This window comes from Monodelphis domestica, chromosome 6, assembly GCF_027887165.1.
Source record: "Monodelphis domestica isolate mMonDom1 chromosome 6, mMonDom1.pri, whole genome shotgun sequence".
NCBI classification, from domain to species: Eukaryota; Metazoa; Chordata; class Mammalia; order Didelphimorphia; family Didelphidae; genus Monodelphis; species Monodelphis domestica.
In genome coordinates, this window is record NC_077232.1 from 233,634,271 (window position 1) to 233,658,528 (window position 24,258).

Below are 24,258 nucleotides of genomic sequence, written 5' to 3' on the forward strand. Positions count from 1 at the left end.
TCCTCGGATTCAAAGCCAGAACTCTCAGTGTGACACTGCAGACCCCATGCTAATTTGGTTAAATGTTAGCAATTAATTTTCCATAGAGTTTAGATCTTACAAGATGGAGATTAATCTACAAAGCATATGTAATGTTTCACGTGCTTTGGAAGGCATGCAGTAATACATCACACCCAACAGTTGATGCAGTTACCTTTAACTTGGGTGACAATGTCTCCTGCCGGTAGGAAAATTTTGTAAGGAGAGGAGGTGAATGAGCCTGGGTAGAACCAGGGAGTGTAGAGAGAGAGTCAGAGATGGGTGCCAAAGTAGAATGAAATGGAGGGCTAGTAGAAAGGCAGCGAGGGGAAGTTGTAATCCCTTCATCTTCTGAAGAAAAGGATGCTGGCTTAAATATTTTAAAAAGACAAGAAGTCAACAGGCTATTCAATTGTCATTTCTCTTGCTTGATGTCCATCCTAATCCCAACACCCAAATAATGAAGCACTGATGTGTGTATGCTACGATCACAATTCTCAATGGGTCCTTTTACTTTTTCTATGGCTTGGGGGCTGAAAAAACAGAAGCTACCTATCTAATTTTATATCTCAGTGTTCTAGAAAGACTTTGATAATAGATCTTTCTAACTTAAAGAAGAAACAGTTTGGAAAATGTGGTGATATGAATGGTTATTATAATGTGGTTAACTCTCAATGAATACAGAAGGAGCTTATGATTAGGGTTGGAAATATTCACTTAGATACCAAGTCTCAAAGTCTTAAATGCAGATGTCTCTCCTAGGGAGCTTCTCTCTAGATTCATAGATTATTAGAGATGGCAGACAACACCTAGCTCAACCCTCTCCATTTCTGCGGTTTCAATTAGTATGATGTTCACATTTCACCTTGTATTATAATTAATCTTGCACATGAATTGGCTGCGAGGCCCAATTGCACAAAGTGATCAGCCTCACTCATCAAGACATTGCCTTCATGATGCCATTGGTCCTCTTAGAAAATGAAGAATGAGAATGAGAGGGCAATCAGGACCATCCTTAGGAGAGGATGGATAAGTTTGCTTTCTGGATGTATAAGAGAAGAGGTGAATGGCCAAAGAATGTCCTATATTTATGCCATCTTATCTAAATGTTGCTATTTTCTGATCTACAAAAAGTCCTTCTCTGTCTTAGTAGTGAAACCTTTCAGGTAAAGTCCCTTGCCCCTGTCAATGTCTAGTGCCAAGTGAAATGTCTAGTATTAAATATTAATTATTATAAAATGGAATTACCTAATTTTAATGGTTAATTCTTTAGTTAGTAAGCTAAATTAAAATACCTCTTTACAGGTACTGGCTGCAATCCAGTCTTCCTTCCTAGGGTCATTTATAATTGCCACTGGAGATGTTAAGCAATCATGTTTCATCTCCTCATCTTCCTCCTCTATGTATAGCCTTGGTGCTTCCTCTGTAACATCAGCTTCATACTGAAAGAGATCTGACTCTTGACATTTTGGCTTCTTTCCATGGATGAATGACATTAATTCTTCACAAGGGTCTTCTTCTTTTTCTTCAATGACAGGGAGTGTTTGGGACAAGGTACCCAGATTATACTGAACAGAAGTGGCTACCTTATCACCCAAGACTTCAGGCACCTTTCCAATACTTGAAAAGTTTCTCTTTTCTTTATTATCGGGAGAACCTTTGATCTCTTTCCAATCTGCATTTATTTTTTCAGTTGGTTTTGCATAATCCTGAATTATCACTGCATCATGGAATTGGGAGGCTATAGGTGAGATGGTGCCAGAAGAAGAAAAAAGTGGCAGAGAGGAAGGTATTTCAGTGGGGTCACATGCCTTGGTAATGGAAGGGTAAGCTTTAACTTGAGCATGGCTATTCCCTAGGGTTCCTGTATCCGACTGTCCAGTTGGTAAGGTTAGAGCCTCAAGCTTTTCTAATTCATCCAAGAAGTTGTCAGGAAAAGGAGGTGGAGTTGGGGTCTGAGGGCTTGAAGGTGGAAACCCCATAGTCAATGATAACCATTCATTGGTGATTCCTTCTACAGCCCCTTTGTTAGAATGTGGGCAAGGTAACATGGAAGGAAGGCAGGATGCAGATGCACTGTGAGCCAACTTTACAAATGAATAAAAGTAGAGAAGGAAAAAAGGAAAGAAGAAAAGATGATGTACTACAACATGGACAGACAGCGATATAGAAGGGGTGTGGTGGTGTACCAAAAAATCTCGGTGTCAGGTTCTGGATTAGAAGGAAGATATTTCAGGGGGATCAAATGCATGAAATCATTAGCATATGAATCAGAAAAAGTTATTTGAAAAGTGAAACTCTATCAGCTTTGGATGGATCACAAATGTCAAAGGCAAAATAGATGTGAATCAGAGCACATGGAGCGCTAGCTCTTAAATATCATCTCTGGAGCACCCTATTTACTTACTGTGTTTTTGTTTTTTTTTCTGAGCTAGTCTTTAGTACAGTGATCCAAGTAAACAAAACTGAAATAATTTCTTTAAATGTCTGTACTTGAAGAGAAATAAAAGGTGAACCCCTTCCTGTAATTTATGAAGAAGAAGTTTTTCTTCTCAATGCCAGTTTGCTTGGATTCATTACTTTTGTGCCTTTGGATTTCAGTGATTTTTAACTTTTGAAAGGTTTTAAAATATTTATGAAGCAGTTATGTATTAAAAGATTTCAAAAGCACAGAGAAATGACTAAGATTGAAGTGAACACAGAATAGTTAACTCTCCCCTCAAAAAAAAAAGTATTTATGTATTAGCAAGAATCTCTTTTTAGGAAAAATTGAGAATTCTTTATAGAGACAAACTCTTATGCAGTGTAGTGATGTTGAAAGAAAATATAGGTTTGCATTTTAATCACATTATAAATAATTCTGGCTATATTTCATAATGGCACAAACTATCAAGATTAATTCCAGCAATACCTGCCATATTATTCAAGGTTACTTTTTATAGTCATGATGGAAATGGTACAAATAAAGCTACATTTTACACCTGTAAATGATCTCAACTGAGGATAGAGAATTTTTTTTTTTACTGTTCCTTGAGTTTTAAAATAAAACACTTTACAGAAGGGGCTTAACTGTATTCTTTCTAGTTCATAATTTAGTATTATATTTTATTTACTATAGTGCATGGCTCTTAATTTTCTCAGATTTCTTGGACCTCAGGAGTATTCTGTTCTCTAAGAAGAGGAGTGCTTTCATAGAGTTCATTTGAATACACCTGTTTTACACTAAATACTACCTGTATTGTCTAGGAGCCTCCTTAATGCATAGATATGATTTGGGGTTCTTGAAGTATATTTCAGAACATCTAACTTACCACACTGAAAAGACTTTGAGTACAGGCCAAGCACCAACCTAGCTAAGTTGACATGGTGAATAAATGGCGGATTTTTTTTGGACCCCAGCAACTCATGAGAATTTCAGATATTCTTCAGGCTATGGCTATGAATATTTTAAAATTTTTGAACATGTTCTATTCCTAACTGTACTAAGAAAACTGATTAGCTTATTAAATGAGCCTCCAAATTCCTAATCACAGAAACTTTAAAATCTAATTTAAGAAAATAACCATGAAGCTTCAAAACATAATTCAATGCAAAAAAAAAATCAAGGAAAATTGTGAATAAAAGCACAGCACCTCCTAGTGGGAAGGGGCTTCGCAAGTCACGCAGTCCAACCCATACCTGAGCAAAGATCACCTCCACATATCCCTCCCAAGTGGTAATTCAGTCTCTAACAGAAGACCTTCCATAAGGAGCGGCATCTGTTACCTTCTCATACAATCCATTCTTCTTCTAGACAACTAAACATTAGGAATTTTGCCCCCTATGTCAAGCCATAATCAATTCTTGGCAACTTCTTCTTGTTATTTCTATTTTAATATCATGGATTGGATCCCTCATTCATATGACATTCCTTCAATTAACTTTGAAGGCTGTTGTGATGCCCCTCTTAGTATTCTCTTCCTTAGGCTAAAAACTCCTAAATCATCTTCAAATCCTCTTGGTTTTATAATTCCTCACCATCTTGGTTCTCCTTTGTCTGGATTTGCTGCTGTTAACTAAGATATTCTAAGAGAATTAATGTTTAAAAATCAAATTATTAATATGAAACTAACTTCATTAGCAGATATACCTAGATACTATCACTGACAGACTGACTTTAATAGTCCAAGAGTATTTATTACTTTTTTTTCTTTCTTTCAGAGTTGGGGATCACTGTACTTAGAAAGAGAAAATCCCGTAGAAGATCTTGAGATCTACAGTAACAGAAATTTAATTGAATAAGCACTTAAATGCCATCAATCATAATGCAATTATCACATCAAAACATAGAAGTACTTCCTCTATGACTGAAGCCTAGGCATATATACTTTATATATTATATTCTAAGACCTTCATTTTTGTACTCCAGGGTAATGATTCCTTTAAGATAATGACTCCTTTTCCTAAGAGCCACTGTCTGTGGGTCCCCTCATAACCTAGATGTTGTTGTTTGTCCATATCAATTTAATCATGCTAATTTGGAAAGTTTATATTTTTATCTACATCATTTATCATTTATGACTTAAGATCAATGAATTATTCTACATAAAACCAGCCATCACCAAATAACCTGAGAAATAGTAAGAGTAATTTGGATTTTGTTCTTTAAGAATGTTAAGTTATACATATGGAGAAGATGAAAAATCAATAAGAAATTCCTGAGCTATATAACACAGTGCCTGACATATAGTAGGAGCTTAATAAATGTTTACTGAGTAACAAAAATAAAGAATGGGAATATGCAATCATTTGACTCCTTACAGGTTCCTTCTCTTTAACTTTATCTCCCTTTTTTTTTCTTTTCTAAAACCCCTACCTTCCATCTTGGAATCAATACTGTGTTATTAGTTCCAAGGCAGAAGAGTGGAAAGGGCTAGGCAATGGGTCACACAGCTAGGAAGTGTCTGAGGCCAAATTTGAACCCAGGACCTTCTGTCTCTAGGCCTGGCTCTCAGTCCACTGAGCTAGCCAGCTTCCCTCTCTATTATTTCTCTATGCTAGATAATTTTCCATATATACAGATATGGTCATACTACTCCACTGGCACAATTTGATGGATTCCTAAAGCCTTTAATCTGAGATTCAAGGAATTTCTACAATCTGGCATCATTATGCTTATCACTTCCTGCCATGTATTAGGAACATTGGCCAAAAGAAACTAATCTCCTTTCCCCATTCATGCATGCCACTTTTCTGGGTTTGCATTGTTCCCTATGTATGGAATGTCTCTTCTTCCTTTTGAATGTCTGTCCATCCTTTAAAATCCAACTCAAATGCTGCCGTCTCCATAAAAACTTTGATTTCACCATCAAGGCAAAAACCCCACTTTTCCCCACTAGTCTTTGCCTGTCCCTCTATTTGAATATCATGTAGTATCTTGGATATTGAAGTGATTTGTGTTTATGACATTTGTCCCCACTCCATGAGGGGAGGAATGACTGTATCTTATCCAATACCTGACATTTTGTTCTGTGAGAACATCACATATCTGATAACTGTTGAATGTATTGAATTTGCTGAACATAAGCATCAACTAACAAGTTCTGTATGACTAAAAAACAAAATGGAGCAGCACAAAAGTAAAATTTGAATGAGTAAATTGATGAAATAGGTTTCTACTCTTACTTCCATCATGAAGGATAATAATTTTCTAGAATAAATGAACATCTCTTGAAGTGGATTACAGTTTCCATTCCAAGAATGTCTCCATTCAAATAAATGAGTTAACAAATAGGACTCTAATGGCTCATTTTCTATGCCTCTACCAGTCTGTCTAATAACCATATGCTCTTTGATAAGCTGTTTTCTTGGTCAACAGACTGGTGCTGGTGGGAAATGCTTTGGAGAATAAACAAACAAAAATCCACATAAATATTCAAGGTATATGTAAATTACAAAGGCAGTTGACATTTTAACATAATGTTCTAATGGTTTTATATATATGTGTGTGTGTGTGTGTGTGTACACATCTGGAACCATATGTTTAAATTACCAGCCTTTCCCCATATAAAACTGAATTATTCAAGACTGTATGATCATCGTTATCTCTTCTTACCTTATTTGAACTTAAGCTGTGTATCCTGTCACTAGAATAGCTGTGGGGTATTGGAGGGTCGGGATAATCATCAGCACCTTTGGGGACATTCTTTTTGATGACTTCTACATAGGAAACAGGGAAGATGCCTTGTCTGTTGGTTCCTGGTATTTTACCTTCATACCAATTTTGATCAACTCTTTTAAGAAGAATGACTCTATCTCCCTGTAATTAGAAAGTACAAGTTGCATCACTGGAAGTGACAACCTGGAAGAGATCTCAAAATATATTATAAAGCTATGATTATAAAAACTATTTGGTACTAAGTAAAAAAAAAGATTGATCAGTGGAATAGACTAAATAGTGAATGATCATGCTTGATAAGCATAAGAACAGAAATTACTAAATAGTATTTATTTAATAATCCTTATTCAGCGGAAACTTCTGGGAAATCTGAAAGAATTGGATTTAAAAAATGGTTCAGATCATATCATCTATCTTGTGCCACAATAAATTCCAAATGGATAGAAACCAAAACTTTAAAAATAACACAATAAAAATATAGAGGAGAAAGAATGTATCTTTCACAATTATAGGTAAGAGAAATTTTATACCCACATAAGGGATAGAATGGATCATAGAGACAAACTAGGAATCTTAAATGTGTAAAATCTAAAAAGAACTTTTATACAAGTGAAGTCAATTTATCAAAAGATGTAGCTATACATACATAGATACACATATATGTAAAAAGTTCCTTCCATCAAATAACTGTGAAATCAAAGTCTGACATCCAAAATATGGAGGAAATTGATACAAATATACATATATATCTATTAGACAATTCCTTGAATAAACCTACATTCAATTAATACAATTTCCAAAGACATCTCAACTATAAATGATGCCCTAAAGTGATTTAAGTCACTAATGATCCCCAAAATGCAAATTAAAATACCCAAACCAGTAAAGATGCAAAAAGACAAGAAAACTCATTGATAGAAGGGGATGATAAGCTAAGAATTAAATATGTTGTACAATTGGGGAAAGAATGCATAAAACACAGCATATCAGTGTAATGGAATATTGCTATGTTATAAAGGATGATTTGAATCTAAAAACTTCAGAGAAACAAATGTGAGAAGATATATGTGAAATGATTACAGAATCAAGAAAATAGAACCAAAAGAACAAATTATACAATGATTGCAATGATGTAAATAAATTTACTTCTTTTGAGTTGTTGCATTTTTAATGGATTTTACTTAAACTAGAGTAACAAGAACTCCTGGGTACAAATCTTAAGATCATTAATGAATTAGTGAATATTTAAATATTAAACTATTTGTGAATTTGAATTTTGAGATCTTATGTAAATATAACATTGATATCAAAACTTTAACTTGGAATTTATTTTAAATAACACTTAGCCATATCAAATTCACTGAGGGAAAAATTCCAATACCTTTCTCAAGGATAACTCCACATTTGTGTCTGCATTAAAATTGTATTTGGCTATAGCTTCTCCAATTTCTCCAAGCTGAGCTGGGGGTGGTGGTCTTGCAGGTTGAGCTTTTTCTGGAGGGCTGAGTTTCTAAAATGAGAACAGTTAATTACTCATGAAGATATTATTTCTGTTCCAGATGGATATTTCCCACTTCACACATTAATTCAAGAGAAAAGGAGAACAGACAAACCTCTACATAAGAGATTGGAAATATCCCCACTCGTCCATGGTGCTCTCCCTCATACCAATTTTGATCAATTTTCCTGAGGATGTAGACAGTGTCCCCTTTCTTAAATGACAATTCCCTGCAATAAAGATTTTAAAGTGATTAGCTCTTTAGGTTTATTATTGATTCTTTGTCCATATTAATAGTTCTCTAGAAATTTCTATAACTTGTCCTCTGTACACATTAGTGGTGAGACAAGATAGGGATTTTAAAGAATTACTTAGACAAGGGAATGAATCTCCCAAGTAGAGTGTTGGCAATGGGAATAGAGAGGAGAAGAAAGATGGGAAAGGACAATGCCGGGCCATTGAGACCAATAGTGGGGAGAGGTTTAAGAAGGAAAGTGACAGTATTGAATATAGCAGAGTACAGAGTAGGAAGAAGACAAAAGCTGAACAACTGATGGTGCCGGAAAATAGGAGGTCAATTCTGACATTGGAAAGAAAAGTTTCAGTTATGGAGAGAGAACAAGGAAGCATCCTTGGACTTGGCCTTCAAGAAGTTTGGAAAGTAATGGAAGAAATATAACTATATTGATAGCCTGAAGAAATATCAGAGTCAAAGGAATAAATTTTACAAGATTAATCAAGTGTCCTCCCTCCTTAAGCTGCTTTACTTGGCCCCATGGGAAGTCTTTTATAAATTACAATCTATGGAGTTGGATGGATATGGATCAAAGCATACTATCTTTCACATCGATGTATTTATGGTTTTATTTTGGGGTTTTAGTTTTGTATGAGTGTGCTCTTACAATAATGACCACTATGGAAGTGTGTTTTGCATGATAATAAAAATAAATTAAGTAAAAAAAAGTAATAACAGTCTATCCTTTATCTATTTGGAAGTCATCCTAATCTAGATATAACCCAGGGAATATTTTTTTTCTTTCATTAAAATTCCTTGGATAAGTTAAAGAAAAAAATTCTTTATTCCTCATTTGTTTCTTTGATGCAGAAGATATTATAGATACATAGACAAACACTATCTCCTCTTTGTCACCATTCCTATTAGGGACACGTTTGCATTTAGAAGATGAAGTCTTAATAGTTCTGGAGTCAGGATGACTTGAGTTTAAATCTGGCTTTGGGACCCTGGGCAAGTCACTTAAATTTTATTTGCCTCAGTTTCTTCAACTACAAAACTGGGATAAAGATAACACTTACTTCTCAGGTTTATTGTGAAGATCAAATGAGAGAATAATTATTAAACAGTTAGCATAGTACAGGGCTCAGGGTAAAGGCTGCCTGCCTGCCTTCCTCCTTCCTTAACTTCACTTTCAGTGCCTATTGCCTCTGATCCACCTTGGGCTTCATTATTAAAACCCATGTGCATGTCTCTTACATAGTACCTTCCTTACTTTTGCCTCTGGCCCTTTTTGAAATTCTAGCTGGACTTGCTCACTGCTGACAACCTGGTTAACGGGCTCCACCTTCTGACCTTCATCAAAACAGGCTGGATGTCCACTTAGACATGGCTGACACTCTCCAGTGGCACGAATTTTCCATGGGACTACAGTGCCAGCCAATCAGTCCTAATAATTTGTTGAAACTGGGGCTTATTCATCTGTGGTTCAGGTTGCTATTTTTCAGTGTAATTGATATTACTTTGTAATCCTATGCACTTTATGTATTCAAAAATAGAGGCTCATGATCCAAAACAGGTTAAAAAGCCCCAGCTTAAGACTGGTTATTTGTGACCCTTCAAATTCAATACTGAAATCATGTGGCAAGTCCTATGTTTGTCATTAAATAACAGGGACAAGCATATAAAAATGACGTAGTTATTCTACATAGAGTTACATTTCAGATACTCAATGGGAAGCAGCAGGCTGGAACTTTAATCTCAGTATGATTTGTCTTAGTATGGATTTGTTAAAGGTCCATAAAATAAAGGTGAGGGTCATTTAATTTAATTTAATAGAAAGGGGTTCCCGTTACAAATGACCAAGTTTGCCGCAATCATGGGTTAATTAACTTTTTGTAGCAAGACAATGATTGCTTTCATAAAACCAAATGATTATTGAAGAATAATTAGGGTAGTTTTAACAATGTATTTTATCATTCCAATATAACTGGTTCAAATGATACATTCTGGATGTCTCTCTAATGGCTTTACTATTCAATGGTAAAACTATAGATTTTTAACATAATTCAAATATAATTCAAAGTTAAATTTAAGAAGTCAATTTCTGGATCTGGCTAAGGCAGATAATGCCAGACACTTCTATCTCTAAAGTAATTTAAATGCAAATTACCAAAATGGGTTCGAGTTTTTCCTATTAAAATGCTAATAAGAACCTATGCTTTTCTTTGTATTTACAGTGCTAAGAACAAAGCCTGGCACATAGTAAACACTTAATAAATACTTGTTGACTAATAGCTATTTAATTTTCTAAGCTATAAAGTAATATCTGTTTAGCATTTTATTGGCAGAAAACTTGAGGAAAAGTCCAGAGTGCTACTTAATAAATAAAACAGATGTTTTCAAATATTTTGTTTTAATAGACTGAAATGAAGAATGAAAAGAAAATTGAATTTGGTGACAGAGAACCTGTGTTCAAATTCTGATCTTATTACTGAGAGTGTGACCTTGGGCAAGTCATCATCTCGTCTGAGTCTGTATTATTATCAGTAAAACGAGGTAGATGGACTCACCAGCTTAGGTCCTATCTCCAATAGTGACCTTTCCCCACTTTCTTAGTTATTAGTTTATTTCATATTCCCTCCTCTTAGATTATCTTTTTATTACCTTATCTGTGTAGGAGTTGAATCCCAACCTTGTTTTTTTAAAATCATAGATGATCCTTGAAAACAGGCTTGTTTCATTCCCCCCCCCCACACACACACTTTTTGTACCTTACTGTGCCTAGTAGACAATTAGTACCCAGTGGGTACTTAAAAGCTACTAGACATTTAGGATGTAGAAGATACTTAGTATCTAGTGGATAATAGTAATTAGCAGACACAGTAGTAAATAGAAACTTAGGTAGTGGATACTAAGTAGGTACTTAAGGAGTAGATATTTAGTAGCTAGCATTAATATAGCATGTTACTGGCTTGCAAACTTCTGTATGTCAGTTCATTTGAATCTCCCTGAGGTCAAGAATCCTTTTCCTTCCCCACCTCTTTTTTTTCTGGATCCCTGTCTTTAGCACAGGATCTTAGATGCATAGAGTAGACGTTTATTGTTTGCTGAATTGAAATTAGCTAGTTACCATTAAAATCTTTGCCAGTTTTAAGTCCTATTAATTCTGCTCTATACTATTAAAAATAGTCAGATTCCAGGTTTAAAAATTGATTAAAAAAACAAATAAACAAACAGATGTGCGATTTCTTTGGTGTAGGGACATTCCTTCTACAGAGGTCAGCACATTTTCAGCAACTAGTCCTTTGGACAATTGCCTGGAATCTGGAAACTTCAAGTGACTTGTTCATGGCTATGCAAAGCAACATGTATAAGCAGCAGAATGTGAACTCAGGTCTTCTTAATTCCAGGCTAGTTCTCTATCCACCCCACCATGCTATGTCTTGAGAATAGAAGCTTATTCCTAATTAGATTTGTTTGACAATCTCCAGCAGACTCATGCTTAAAGCCCTGCGTTTAATATAATGATTACATTTTTATGATTCAGATGAGAAGGGGCTAAAAGACGAATTGGTGTTACTTGCTATGGACGTGGGATTTTTCTGGCTTTTCTGGGTGGTTTACTCATTCCCCTAGAAACTCCTAAGGAGGATAAATTATTTTCTTTCTGGGAAGGATTAGGTAAAGTCCTGCTTGAGGAATTCATCAGACTTAGAATTGGAAGGTCCCTTAGAGAACATGTAGTCATCTCCCCAAATCTAGGACCTTCTGGCCCTGAGATTATATGGCACTGGCAACTGAGTCCAGAAAAATAAGAGATATTAAGACTAAAGGAGCCATTTTAAAGGAGAAAGGAAAGAGAAATCAGGTATTTTCCTAATGTCTACTGGCAAGTGTTCAGTGCATTCCCTGGAATAACATGACAACAGCAGGCCCTGCCCAGGGCTGCTTGCATTATCAAAGCATGTCTATATGTACTGTCTCCCCGAATCTTTGCAGCAGGCCCACTGTCTACACAGGACTTTGCTTTGAGTCTCATGGGTCAATGCAACCATTTCAGCAATGTCTTGCTTTGTATGCACCAGGCACCCCAGTCATATCTGTTCAAATAGGAATTACTTAATGGTAAATCAGGGTAAAAATGCAGATTTTGTACTTTGTCCTAGAATGTAATTTCACAAGGCTGAGCTAGATGATGTTGGACAGAGAAATCTGCATTTCCTTCTTACTTTTCCTACAAATTCTTACAAATTGCTAGATTCCAATTTGTTTGATGTATTTCATATCCAGCCAGATGTTTTTTGGTGACTCCCAAATATAAATAGGATGAACTGTCAAATAAAATCTTAATGGAACATTTACTGGAATGGATTTCAGAGCCAGGTTTGCTGAATGCAAATCCAACAATGAGAATATTTCTTTTTTTTTTTTTTGTGGCATTCAAAAGCCATCATGATTATGGGTGAATGGATATTTATACTACTTACTTAGATGTCTGGGCCTTAAAATCATAAACAGCTCTGGCTGGCAGCCTCTGAAAAGGAAGGCAAACAATTAGCATTGATCTGAGAAAAATGGATTTTCATTTTTCAGCTAAAAAATCAGTTTTACATGGGTAAAAAAGAGATGAGAGTCTAATTCTTCAAAAGGTCTATAGCTTCACCACAATGGATCCTCCCTCCATTCTTGTAGATTACAGTTCTTTGAGGCTTTATCAAATAGCTTTCATTTTCAGTTGCTGAAACCAAATAAATTCACTATCTTGTGGCGGCCTCCTCATTTCTGAACGGAGGGTCATCTAACATCATGGACATACAGCTGGAAGTTCCCAAAGAAAAAGAGCCTCATTTTTGGACTGAAATAAGGCTAAGGCCATAAAGGGCAGAACAGACTTAGGACTTACAGAGAATACTTTTTAGTGAGGATCCAGCTCCTTATATCTTCTGAAGTGAATCAGGGCATAAATAGAATCTTAAAAGGACAGGATCTAAATCCTGAAAGCACTAATCATCTTATAAAAAAAATTAAGCATGATTAAGAAATTGGCAAAGGATTGCAAATTAGTCTTATGTAGTCATTAGCAAAAAATTTCTTAGGTGAACATCTAGTGCTTTCTAGGGGAGGTGAGTTGGGGGAGAGAAGAATCTGGCTTTTAGATTTAGTCAGGTCCTCAAATCTGGGGTTTTCTGGGGTTCACTATGCTGTGTAGGGATGTATGAAGGCATCATCTTTCTGAAGTGGAAAAAATGTTGAGGAGAGGTTTGATGATGATGATAATATAAACAATAACATCTAATATGTAAAGCTTACTTTGTGCTAGGCACTAAGTGCTTTATAAAAATGATCACTTTTGATCCTTGAAGTAACCATAGGAGATAGATACTATTATTATTTCCATTTATAGACAAGGAAATGTAAGCAAACACAGGTTTAGTGACTTGCCCAGGGTCATACACCTAAGAGGTGTCTGAGTTAGAATTTGAACTCAGATCTTCATAATTCCAGGTCTGGTGCTCTATCTACTGTGTCACCTTCTGGTTGGTGGGAGTGAGACGCAGACCAAACTGGACCTTCATGGAGATAGACCTTTGAACTGCCCTTCTACTCTGGAGTTAGATAGATTAAGGGCCAGATCTGGCTGAAAGAGACGGTTCTCACTTCTCAGGGTCCACTCGACTTCTCCTTCAATCCCACACAAAATCTCCAAATTCAGAACCATTTTGGGGTTCAGCCACCTGCACCTAAATGACCTACCAGTGATATTTCACTGTGACCTACTACACTTCCCTGATAAAGGAGTAAGTGCTTCTAAGGAGATACTTTCTGCCACAAATGGCAAACATGAACATTCATGGACAGAAAGTTTATGACTCATTGAATCTTATTTCTTAACCTCCTTCAATAGTCCGTGGTTAATATCAGAACTCAAAATATCTAATGTTCCAGGCTAAACCCTAAAGCCATAGCCTGCCTCCTGGGCTGATGTCTCTGTTCTTCATATGGAAAGGAAGAAAAAAAATCTTGGGATCATTTTTCCTGCCAGATTTTCAGATTTTCTTATTTGGCGAGTGATTTATTAACTACCACCTTAAATATAAATACAACAACAAATACTAATAGTTTATATAGGGATAGAGACTGGACCTGTGATTTATTTGATGTAATCTACTTCTAAGTGAGGAAACTCTTTCAATTCAGGCTAACAACTCCTTCTCTTTGGTTTCTATAGACTTTAGTAGCCTAAAGCCCTGAGAAATTAAGAGGCTTTCCTAGGGTTTTAAAATCAGGATGTGTCAAAGGCAGGACCTGAACCAAGATCTTTCTAGTTTTGCCTCTCCTATTGTAAGAATCCCTATAGCCTTTGTGCATCCCTGGGAAAGTTCAAATCCCCTGAATCCCTTGGACAAAACAAGGTCTGTGGAAACAGTTGATTGGTAGGGAGTCTGAGTATCAACTAGTTGCCAATTTCCCTAGATATCATTTCCCTCCACCCCCTTCATCTAATCAATACCACTCTGAAAATTGACCTATACTCTAGATCCAGGTTCCCTTTTTTAACCCACCTCCAGGATTTGGTCCTGCTTGACCCAGGTAAGAACCCTATAAAAACCAATCAGGTTTTTGTGGCTCCCGTACCACCTTCTGCCAGGCACCACAGTAGGACATGACCTGTTTCTATCTCCTTGACTGTCCCTTATTCTTGGATTTCCCTTAATAAACCGGCCTTAATTTTATTTCTGTTGACACTGGATTAGTGGTTCTCCATCCATCTCTATGTATCACACCTCAGAATCCCAAATTCCACCTAAAGGACATTAAAATACTTACATAGCTTGTATATAGACAGACACATCACTTTCTTTCATACCTTCTGTCTCATTTAACCCACTATTTAACTACCTCTCTTTCTGGAGCTCCTCTTCTTTCCCTGGGAATACTTGGACCCAAGTCAGTGAAAGCTGATGAATAACTTCTAGGAGACTCTTGGTCTATTGAAAAGAACAATGGTAAGCACATGGTGATTATCTGCTTAGTTTAAAACATAATCAACACGTTAAACCATTTCTCAAGATGGCGGATGGTGTTCTAACATAAGAAACTAGAGCTGGATGTGCAAAACGATTGAAAACAAAACAAAATTATGAAACTCAAAAGTGAGTCACAAACTTGTGACATACACAGTTCACAAGAGGATTGTGCTTAAAAACAGGTAAAAATATCAGTGACCACAACAATTAAGTGGGAAAATGTTGAATGACAATGATGTAACTAAAAGTGATTTCTGAATAATGGCTTGAGAAAACACATTAATTACTCTATGAGGAGATACTGACTCAGTGGCAGTAGAATTTTATTTCTCAAATCTTGTCTATTCTTCATTGTTACTTCATCCATTATAGAGCCTACTGTGGACTTACCACAGGCAAGTTTGGAGGTTCTGCTCAAAATAAAGGACCTCAGAAACATTTTGCTCAAATATTTAAAGGTTTTTGGTCATGGGGAGAAATAGATGATAAAAGAAAGAATTGAAAATGAGAGATTGTGATCAAGCTTTTTAAGGTTTTTTTTTTTCAAGGATGCAAAACTCTGTTATATGTGGCATCCCTTTGTGCCCAGCTAATGTAATGTCTTGTTAAAAAGTCTTTATTTAAAAAAAATGAAGGTTTAACTTGACTCAACAATTAGAATAGTACGCAGGCTTCCAGTGTTTGCCCTGTTCCATCTACCTCAATACCAAGTAGGCATGCTGATTTATGGGCAAGCATTCAGTATCAGTCCTTCTTAGCATGGTTTTATGTGATCTGCAGTCCTAAGAATTTATTGTGAGGATAAGGGAAATTATTTAAAACTTTTTAGCACTGAAAAAAAAATGAGTTAAGTGTTCCAGGACCCTATTGCTGACTCTACTCCCCCACCTCCCCCAAAGCCTCACAGACATCAGTTAAAAGATTACTTTTTTTATCCTATTAGCAAATTCAGCAAGTCTGATTAATGGGAAACACTAAAAATGAATCTAATGTTGAAGAAATAGAAGAAAGGCCCCAGAGTCCTATCTCTCTGTCTGTCTCTCTCTGTCTCTGCCTCTTTCCTTTCCCTCTTCCTTTCTCTCTCTCTCAATTACTCAAACTTTATACACATATGTATTATCACATACATCACATCTTATATATGTATTATATATTGTATTATATTATATATTACATAATGTATTATATATTACATTCCCCTTATAATTGCATGTAGCCCTCCTATATATTTATTATATAAATAGCTATATACAAGGCTACATATACATATGAAAGCAATATAGATACATATGAGTGATATATATACATCTGTGTACACACACACTCCCTGATTCCCTCAAATAATTCTTAACGTAGGGGCTAGGAACTTAAATATTTTGATAATATAATTCTATATTACTATATGTAACTAAATTATTATACCATATAACCATATATTACTATACATAATTAGATCACTACAATAATAATGACATATTATTATATAACTATAACAAATTATTTTATTGTGTTTCAATATAATTCATTTCTTTTGTAATAATGTCATTTATTTTATATTAAAAACATTATCTGTGAAGGGTTTCACAAAGTTTTGCCAAACTGCCATGATATAAAAAAGTTTAACAGCCTCTGACCTAGAACCTAGCATGAGCCTGCTGATTGAGGATGAATATTAATTGAATCGAATCCCATTGAAAATTAAAAGAATGGCCCTGGTTTATGGTGATTTTTTTTTGGGGGGGGAATGACCCAAAGTAATCCTGGTACCTATTATCAATGTAGAGGCAATGGGATTGCTACATGGTCAAAGGTTTTGGAGGACGCTTAGTAGAAGCAACAGAGCCACAAAACCAAGCAGGTACAGTTATTTCCCTTCTCTCCTTTTGACCTAGCTCTGCAAGACCTTAGCCATGGAGAATAGGTGTTTCCATTTCAAAACCCAAACTATTTTGTGTCTAAATTACACAGAAGATAACAGGTAACTTGGCATCCATCTACACTCAGTGGAGGCTTCTGTGGCAAGGGAATAGTTATAACACCTCAAAGGGATCATGGGGCAACTAAGTTGTACAGTACAGAGAGCACTGGGCTTGGAATCAGGAAGATCTGAGTTCAAATCTAGCCTCAAAACACTTGCTAGCTATGTGTCCCAAGGAAATCACTTAAACCCTATTTGCTTCAATTCCTCATCTCCAAAACAGGAGAGAAAATGGCAAAACATCTCCAAAACAGGAGAGGAAATGGCAAACCAATCAGTATTTTTGCCAAGGAAACCCCATGTACAACAGTTCAAAGGGACATGTAAAGTAGGACATGACTGAACCATAACAAGAAGGGGATCACAAACTTTCTTTGCAGAATAGATCCTCTCTTGGATAGTTGGAGAGGGAGGGTTCTAGGGAAGGTCTTTATCTCCTCATTGAGGGTATCCTGGAGGAGGAAATGAGGGTCAAGAATGCCACAGAGTGGAATGAAAAATCATGAGGGCTAGGAGAAGTGATAAATGCTCCCTGAATCTATGGCTGGAAGTGATCTCTTTTCAAACTTTCCTAGAGGACCTTTAATGAATGAGTCTCTTTTGCTTTGAATGCATTCTACTCTTGTATCATACTTATTGGTACATCTCTTCCATTTTCATCCTATTTGATTGTAATTTCCCAGAATGCAAGAGCTATGATATTATGTGTCTTCACATCTTCAGAACCTAATATGGTACCCTACCCTGAAATGGGTGGGATAGTATCTCCTATATGGAAAAGTATCACCAACTTTTAATAATAATTATATTTTATAATAATTATATTATAAATACATTTTTGTTCAGTTGTGTCTGACTCTTTGTGACCCCATTTGGAAAGTTCTTGGCAAAGATTGAAGTGGTTTGCCATTTCCTTCACCAGCTCATTTTACAGATGAGGGAACTGAGGCAAACAAGATTAAATGATTCACCTAGGATGATATAGTGTCTGAGGTAGAGTTTGAACTCAGGTCTTCCTGATTCCAAGCCTAGTACTCTATCCACTGCACCACCTAGTTGCTACATGTGTGTGTGTATGATTTTATGTAAGTACACGCACATACTTGGGACCGCAGAATTCTTCTATGCTAAGTATGATGCATTTATATCTGTCTTCATAAGTGATTCAAAACTTCCAATGAAAAAAAATGAGAGTTCTCATTTCATGAAGACTAATTCTGTTTGTAATTGCAATGATGCAAATGAAATTAGTTATTGATTATCTGTATGTGAATCTCCCTAGTCAACTTCACCTTAAAAGTTGGCACATTCAATCAAGAAGCCTACATTTCTATAGTACTTGAAAAACTTTCCAAATGGAAAATTCTCTGATTCTTAAAGTGCTTCAGAGGCTGGCCCCTTCCTACCTTTCCAGGCTTCTTAAGCTTTACCCTTCTCCATGGAATCTGAGATCCTGTGAAACTGGCCTCCTTGCTGTCCCTTGCCATGACGTTCCATTTCCAGACACCAAGTTTTTTCACTGGCTATCCCCTTAGCCTGGGCATTCTCCCACTTCATCTCTGCCTTCTGGCTTCCCTGCCTTCCTTCAGGCCTCAGATAAATTCCCACCAAATGTACAGTTTTTCCTAGTCCTCCATAATGTTACTGCCTTCCATCTGACACTACCTCCAGTTTATTCTGTATCTGACTTGTTTGTACCCATTTGTTTTTTTTGCCTTTCTTTGTATCTCTAGTGTTTAATGTAGTGCCTACACATAGGTAGGTGCTTTAAAAATCCTAGCTGATTGGGGCAGTGAGGTGACTTAGTGGATAGCAATCCAGGCCTAGAAATGGGAGGTTCTAGGTTAAAATCTGGCCTAAGACACTTCCTATCTATGTGGCCCTGGTTAAGTCACTTAACCCCAATTGTCTGTCTCTTCCCACTCTCTCTTCTGCCTTGGAACCCATACTTAGTATCAGTTCAAGACAGAAAGTAAGCGTTTATAAAACAATATTGTATTCAGTTTTAATTTTCATGTTAGTGAATGAAGTTCTCCAGTCCTTTCAGAATTTGTGATTTCATTGAATGCTCTTCACCTTTCAGGCAGACTGTGAGACCTCAACAACTCAGTAAATGGTAGCTGAGGATTGCTATGACTGAAAAATTCATCATGGATACATGATGTGTAAAGCCTTTGAGATCCCAGGGTCAGCTCTGCTCCCTGATGAGGCTCTAGAGGAACCTTTGTGGAAACTAGTTTGTGAACCAGGAATGGAAGCTAATTTTAGATTGAATGAGACATAATGAAGAAAATAAATCTGTTGGAAAAATCTCCCAAGAACTCTTCCCAATGCATTCTAGGACCCCGAAATGCCTTACAAATAATTTTCTCTTTTAAATTGTCCCCATTAAACTGCCTCTTCTCCACCTACTGTCTACATATCCTTTCTCTTTTTTGTGCTGCATGGCTATTCGTGCCTTCAGATGTCTTTTCCTGACCAAGACTGCCCTTGTCCCTTTAAACCTCATTTCACATTCATAAAAATATATATGTTTCAGAGTAGACACACTGTGTAATTGCTGGGTCTGACATACCACAGAGGATACACCCTATCTCTGCACCTGGTTGAAATACAACTTTCTAGATTGATATTCCACTGCTTGTCCTGACTCGAGGGCCTACATTTTAGATTTGTACATCTATTTATTCCAATTTAAAAAATCCATTCCAAAGAAAAGTGATTCAACCTAAATCTAATCTAAAAGCAGAAATAGAAAACAGGATAATATCAATCCAGTCTGAGCTTAAAAAGTAAGCCAGACTCTTACTATGATTTATTTGTTTGTGGTATTCCTTTAAAGGAATAATACCCCTTAAAAATAACTCTTTCTAATGAGATTCAAATAGAGGTACATTTTAATTTGCGAAGAAAGGTGTAAAGAAGAAACCAAGCGATGGATACAGAAATGGAACCTCTTGGATTAACATAACAATGTGTTCATGATACTTTCATATATGATTTTTTCTTTGTGACAGAAATGCTCACCAACCCAAATCTCTCTAATTGCTAATTAGTGATAGCACTGGATAGTACCAAATTGCTTAATAAAAGTTTTATAAAAGATATGTAAGTTCCAATGTAAAGTGGAACTAAATTTAAAAATATATATTTTCTCCTTAATATCCTGATAAACTATCCATGAACAAACCCCCCTTTTATTTTGAGTCTCTATTTTACCATCTACCTCTTGGCAAAGACGGAAATATGGTTTTCCCTGAAGCCATCACATCATTTATGACCCTCTCCAGTGTTGTCTACTCTTTTTCTTATGTGTTGGAAGTTACTGGGACAGAGGAATTAGCATACCTCTTGTTCTCCTTGTTGTCACTATTACTCAATAGCCTCCTTTTAAGTTAAGACTCAGGGGGCAGCTGGTAACTCAGTGGTAAGGGTTTTAAAGAAAAATAAAATAAAATTGAGACTCTCAGGAGCAGGTAGGTGGCTTAGTGGATTGAGAGTCAAGCCTAGAGATAGGAGGTCCTGGGTTTAAATCTGGCCTCAGACACTTCCTAGCTATGTGACCCTGGGCAGATCATTTACCCTCATTGCCTAGCCCTTACCGCTCTTCTGCCTTAGAACTAAAACACAGGATTGATTCTAAGATGGAAACTAAAGGTATTAAAAAAAAATAAAGTTAATACTCTCTGACTACACTCCTCTCCCTCAAACCTTTCCATTGCTATCTATTGACTTCCAGGTCAATTCCATTTTACTCAATATATTTTAGCACAAGGCATTCCACCATATGCCCTGTCTTCCAACTGTGGTCACTTCAATTTCTAATGATAGACCCTTTACTATCTAGCCAGCTCTCCATTCTTGATTCCCATAATTTCCATCTCCATTCTACCGAATGGAGTTGTCCACACTTTAGAACTCCCCAGAATTCACTATTTTCTGGTGCTGTTTCACCTCCAAAATGTATAATTCTTAAAAATCTACTTTTCTCTCCATTATCTTCTGCTTTCTATGGCTCTCAGTTTTGCTCCCCCTAACTAGATCTTCACCTTCACCTTGAACCTTCTATTCCTCAGCTTGTTTTCTCAGTCTGTTATACCTATTTTAGCTTCATTTCTTCCTAGTCTTGATCCTATACCTACAGCTATTCATACTGCTTAACTCAGCTGCCTCTTCTATTTCCTAGTCTCCAACTATTTTTGCAGAAAGTCATTGCCCTCTTCTGACTTTATCAACTATAAATCATTGTATCTAACCTTAACTAGGCTCACATAACTATATGAAAATCCTTTGGGGGGAAAAAAAAAGATCCTAATCACAGATAGTCCAAACATTGTCCCCAAGTCCTTTAATGCCTCTCTACCCACCGTTTCTCTCTTCACATGTAATATCTCCTATGATAGGGAGAAGAGTGAGGGAACTCAGCTAGCATTCCCTCCTTTCATGGATATCTTCAAACGTTTTTGTTTCTACCCAGACTCTCCTTACTCTGTCCAGTCTAAGGTGAGAAGCCTTCTTTCTAATTCTCTGTAACTTTCAAGCTTAATTTCATATCTTTGAGCAATGTTTATTCTGGCCAGATAGCTGATCCTTGATTTCATCCTGCCTTTCCAAACTCCATGCATATATTCAGACTATTCTTTATATCTAGAACAGGCTTCCTCAGTTCTCTTCATCCAGTGGAATCTTCTTCCTCATTTTAACTTAGCTTCAATGTCGCTTCCTTCTCTTATTTCCCAAACTAGAATCCTTCCCCTTAAAATCCCTCATTCCTCTGTTTTCCTGCTCTGTACCTGGTCACTTTCTAAATATCTGTATGTGTTCTAACATGTATTAATATAGAAAAATTATATTAAAATAGCTAATGGCAAGCTCATACTATATTCACGCTCCTTAAAAGCTGGGCTTATATTGCTATTGTTTTTTTGTTTTTTTGTTTTTTTTTATGTTACTATCCCCAGTGCTTAGGACACAGAGGATATTTAATACATTTTTGGTGATCCAAATGGATCAAATTGATGATAAAATCCTTTGATCATTCCCAGCTTTCCAGACTCTCAGAGGCTGTTATTTAAATAACTCATTCCTCTGTTGAACTATTCTTTTAAATTTGGTAAAAGATGTTCTTGTATTTGCTCTCCTAACAGTAGGCTCTGTGATGGTCTTTGCTTCAAGATGGAATGACTAAATTTGCATGCCTTGACACTTACTTTTGGCAACACACAGAAAGATCCCAAATGATAGAGAAATGTCAGATGTTCAGTGGGTCATCTTCCCACAACAAGCATCAGCTTGTCATCATTTTTTTGTCTCCATGGATGGTATCAGTAGTTAGGATGAATGAAATGGAAAGAAGAAACAGAAAGTGACAGAACTAAAAGGTGGCTGCCTCAATCACAAGACAAGATAAAAAAAAAAGGAAAAAAATCATCCACCTTGGAAACACAGGGCACTATCATTTTCCTGGTAGTTGTTGTTAGTTGTATCCATGTCTTGAAAAGAGGCACTAGGAGGTAATCGTCCACAATCATTCTGGTAGGGTAGATAATGGGCAGCACCATCTTGAGGAAGGGGAGGAAAAGACTGATGCATGGGACTTTTTCTCAGAGCTTTAAGTGAGGAATTCCTTTCAGGAATGTCTGGAAGCAGCTCATTGATAAGTCTGTGCAATATGCTGTTGTCAGGCAAACTTCCTCTTCTTTTTTCAGCTTTAATTTGATCACATATGTCCTTAAGGGCAGAATCCAGTGCATCAAATACTGATGATTTGGATTTTGTTTTTTCAGTCTGTTTTTTGGGAGCAGCACTTTTTTTCCTCCTGAAAGGCACCGGGCTTACTAGAAAGGCTAACTTTGAGAGGCCAGAGTCTATTTCCTGTCGTCTAGAATCTTCAACATTCTCTTGCTTAGCTCTTTCATGTTTCAGCATGGTGGTAAATCGTGTATAAGAGGCAGGGCATCTCCCCTTGCAGGAGCTGATGAGGTGCCGGTGGTGGTGGTGATGGTGGTGGTGGTGATGATGGTGATGGTTGGAGCCATAGAAGCTCTCAGAAGACGTAAAGGAAAAATGATCAAAATCACTCTCGCTGCAAAAGGATGAACCTTCCACATGAACAAAGTCACTGACATCAGAGATCATTCCATCTTGGTCGCTGTCTGAGAACTCCATATGAGATCGTGGCTGTTCGTCACTGGTCACTTCAATGTGAATTGGCACTAAGGTTTTAGGCTTATAGCTTCGTGGAACCTGATTGATGTGTCTACCTTGGTTTTCTTCCTCCAATAAAGACTCAATGGAAAACCGTCGTTTTGGACACAATCCATTCTGAGGCAGTTCTAAGGTGACAGCAGACAACATTTCATCTCCCAGATTGGGCATGGACTTTGACTTTTGAATTAGTTTCTCAAATTCAGAAATGCGGGTGGGCACCATGTCCCGGGGTACTTCCTCAGTTGAAGACTGGCTCCACCCACGCAGCATGCCCTTGTGTTGCTCCTTTTCATATTGTAAAATCCTGGATTTTACAGAACAAATCACCTCTGACTTCATCAACTCTTTACGGTTAATGCGATGCATTTTCTTGTACATTTTCAAGAACCCAGGGGCATCATGTGCTGACTTATGCCGGATCCTTGACCTGCCATTCGTGCGGTTCTCAGGGATGTAGGGGGAGACCCATGTCAGTGGGCAGCTGTCTTTGGAGTCCTCCTCACATAACAGAGAGCCCAGACTTTCTGATTTGGTCTGTGGATCAGGGAAACTATCGTGGTCCTCGTTCAGGAGATCATCACAGCTGCGAGATTTCATTTTGGGAGAAACTGTTTCTTCTGTGCTGCTCCAGACCTCGGCATTCTGCCGTGTCATCTGCCAACCATTCTTGAAGGTGATGGCACGCTTTGAGTCATTTGGCACATCCAAATGCCGCCTGTAAGTGCTGCAGTAATCTAACTCACTTGAGGTGTGGTGGTTGTGCCCTGAATAATTGTAAAGGGATGGACATGCTTTGCTAATATCCCCACCTTAAAATCCAAAGAGCAGCCCAGCAGAAGAGAAAGATTTCCGGCAGTTAACAGGTTCACAGAGAGAAGAGATTGGGTCAGTAAATAGCAGAAAGCAAAGAACAGAGCAAGCAGTTAGTATAGTTAAACCTAGAAACAGTATATAGATAGTTGAAGCAAGAAGAAAAATATAAATCCGATCAAGCTGGAGAACTATTAAAAATTCATTGATTTTCTCATCTATTAAATTATGTTCAATAAACTTAACAAAGCAGCAAAGAATTAGTGACTGAGAAATCTATCTAGAGCTATGACACGTTTAAGTCATTCGCCTCTTTTCCTAAAT

The 24,258-nt window shown here is 36.8% G+C and overlaps 1 protein-coding gene and 1 long non-coding RNA gene across 11 annotated transcripts in view; one reads left to right on the forward strand and one right to left on the reverse strand.

Annotated features, from left to right (window-relative positions):
• LOC107649301 (uncharacterized) overlaps positions 1–24,258 on the forward strand; it is a 165,187-nt gene that overhangs the window by 103,114 nt on the left and 37,815 nt on the right. The gene's annotated exons all lie outside the window — the stretch shown is intronic.
• SORBS2 (sorbin and SH3 domain containing 2) overlaps positions 1–24,258 on the reverse strand; it is a 515,172-nt gene that overhangs the window by 27,685 nt on the left and 463,229 nt on the right. For 5 of the 10 annotated variants that reach the window (XM_016423097.2, XM_056802972.1, XM_056802971.1 and 2 more), the window contains 6 exons: positions 22,350–23,933; positions 14,809–14,897; positions 12,396–12,442; positions 7,789–7,903; positions 7,557–7,685; positions 6,113–6,316 (listed from right to left, as the gene is read on the reverse strand). In XM_016423097.2, coding sequence (XP_016278583.2) covers positions 6,113–6,316; positions 7,557–7,685; positions 7,789–7,903; positions 12,396–12,442; positions 14,809–14,897; positions 22,350–23,933 — 2,168 coding nt within the window. Of the gene's footprint in view, positions 1–193; positions 389–1,313; positions 2,106–6,112; positions 6,317–7,556; positions 7,686–7,788; positions 7,904–12,395; positions 12,443–14,808; positions 14,898–22,349; positions 23,934–24,258 lie in introns of all 10 variants that reach the window. The other 5 variants (XM_056802974.1, XM_056802975.1, XM_007496039.3 and 2 more) reach the window with 3 other exon arrangements.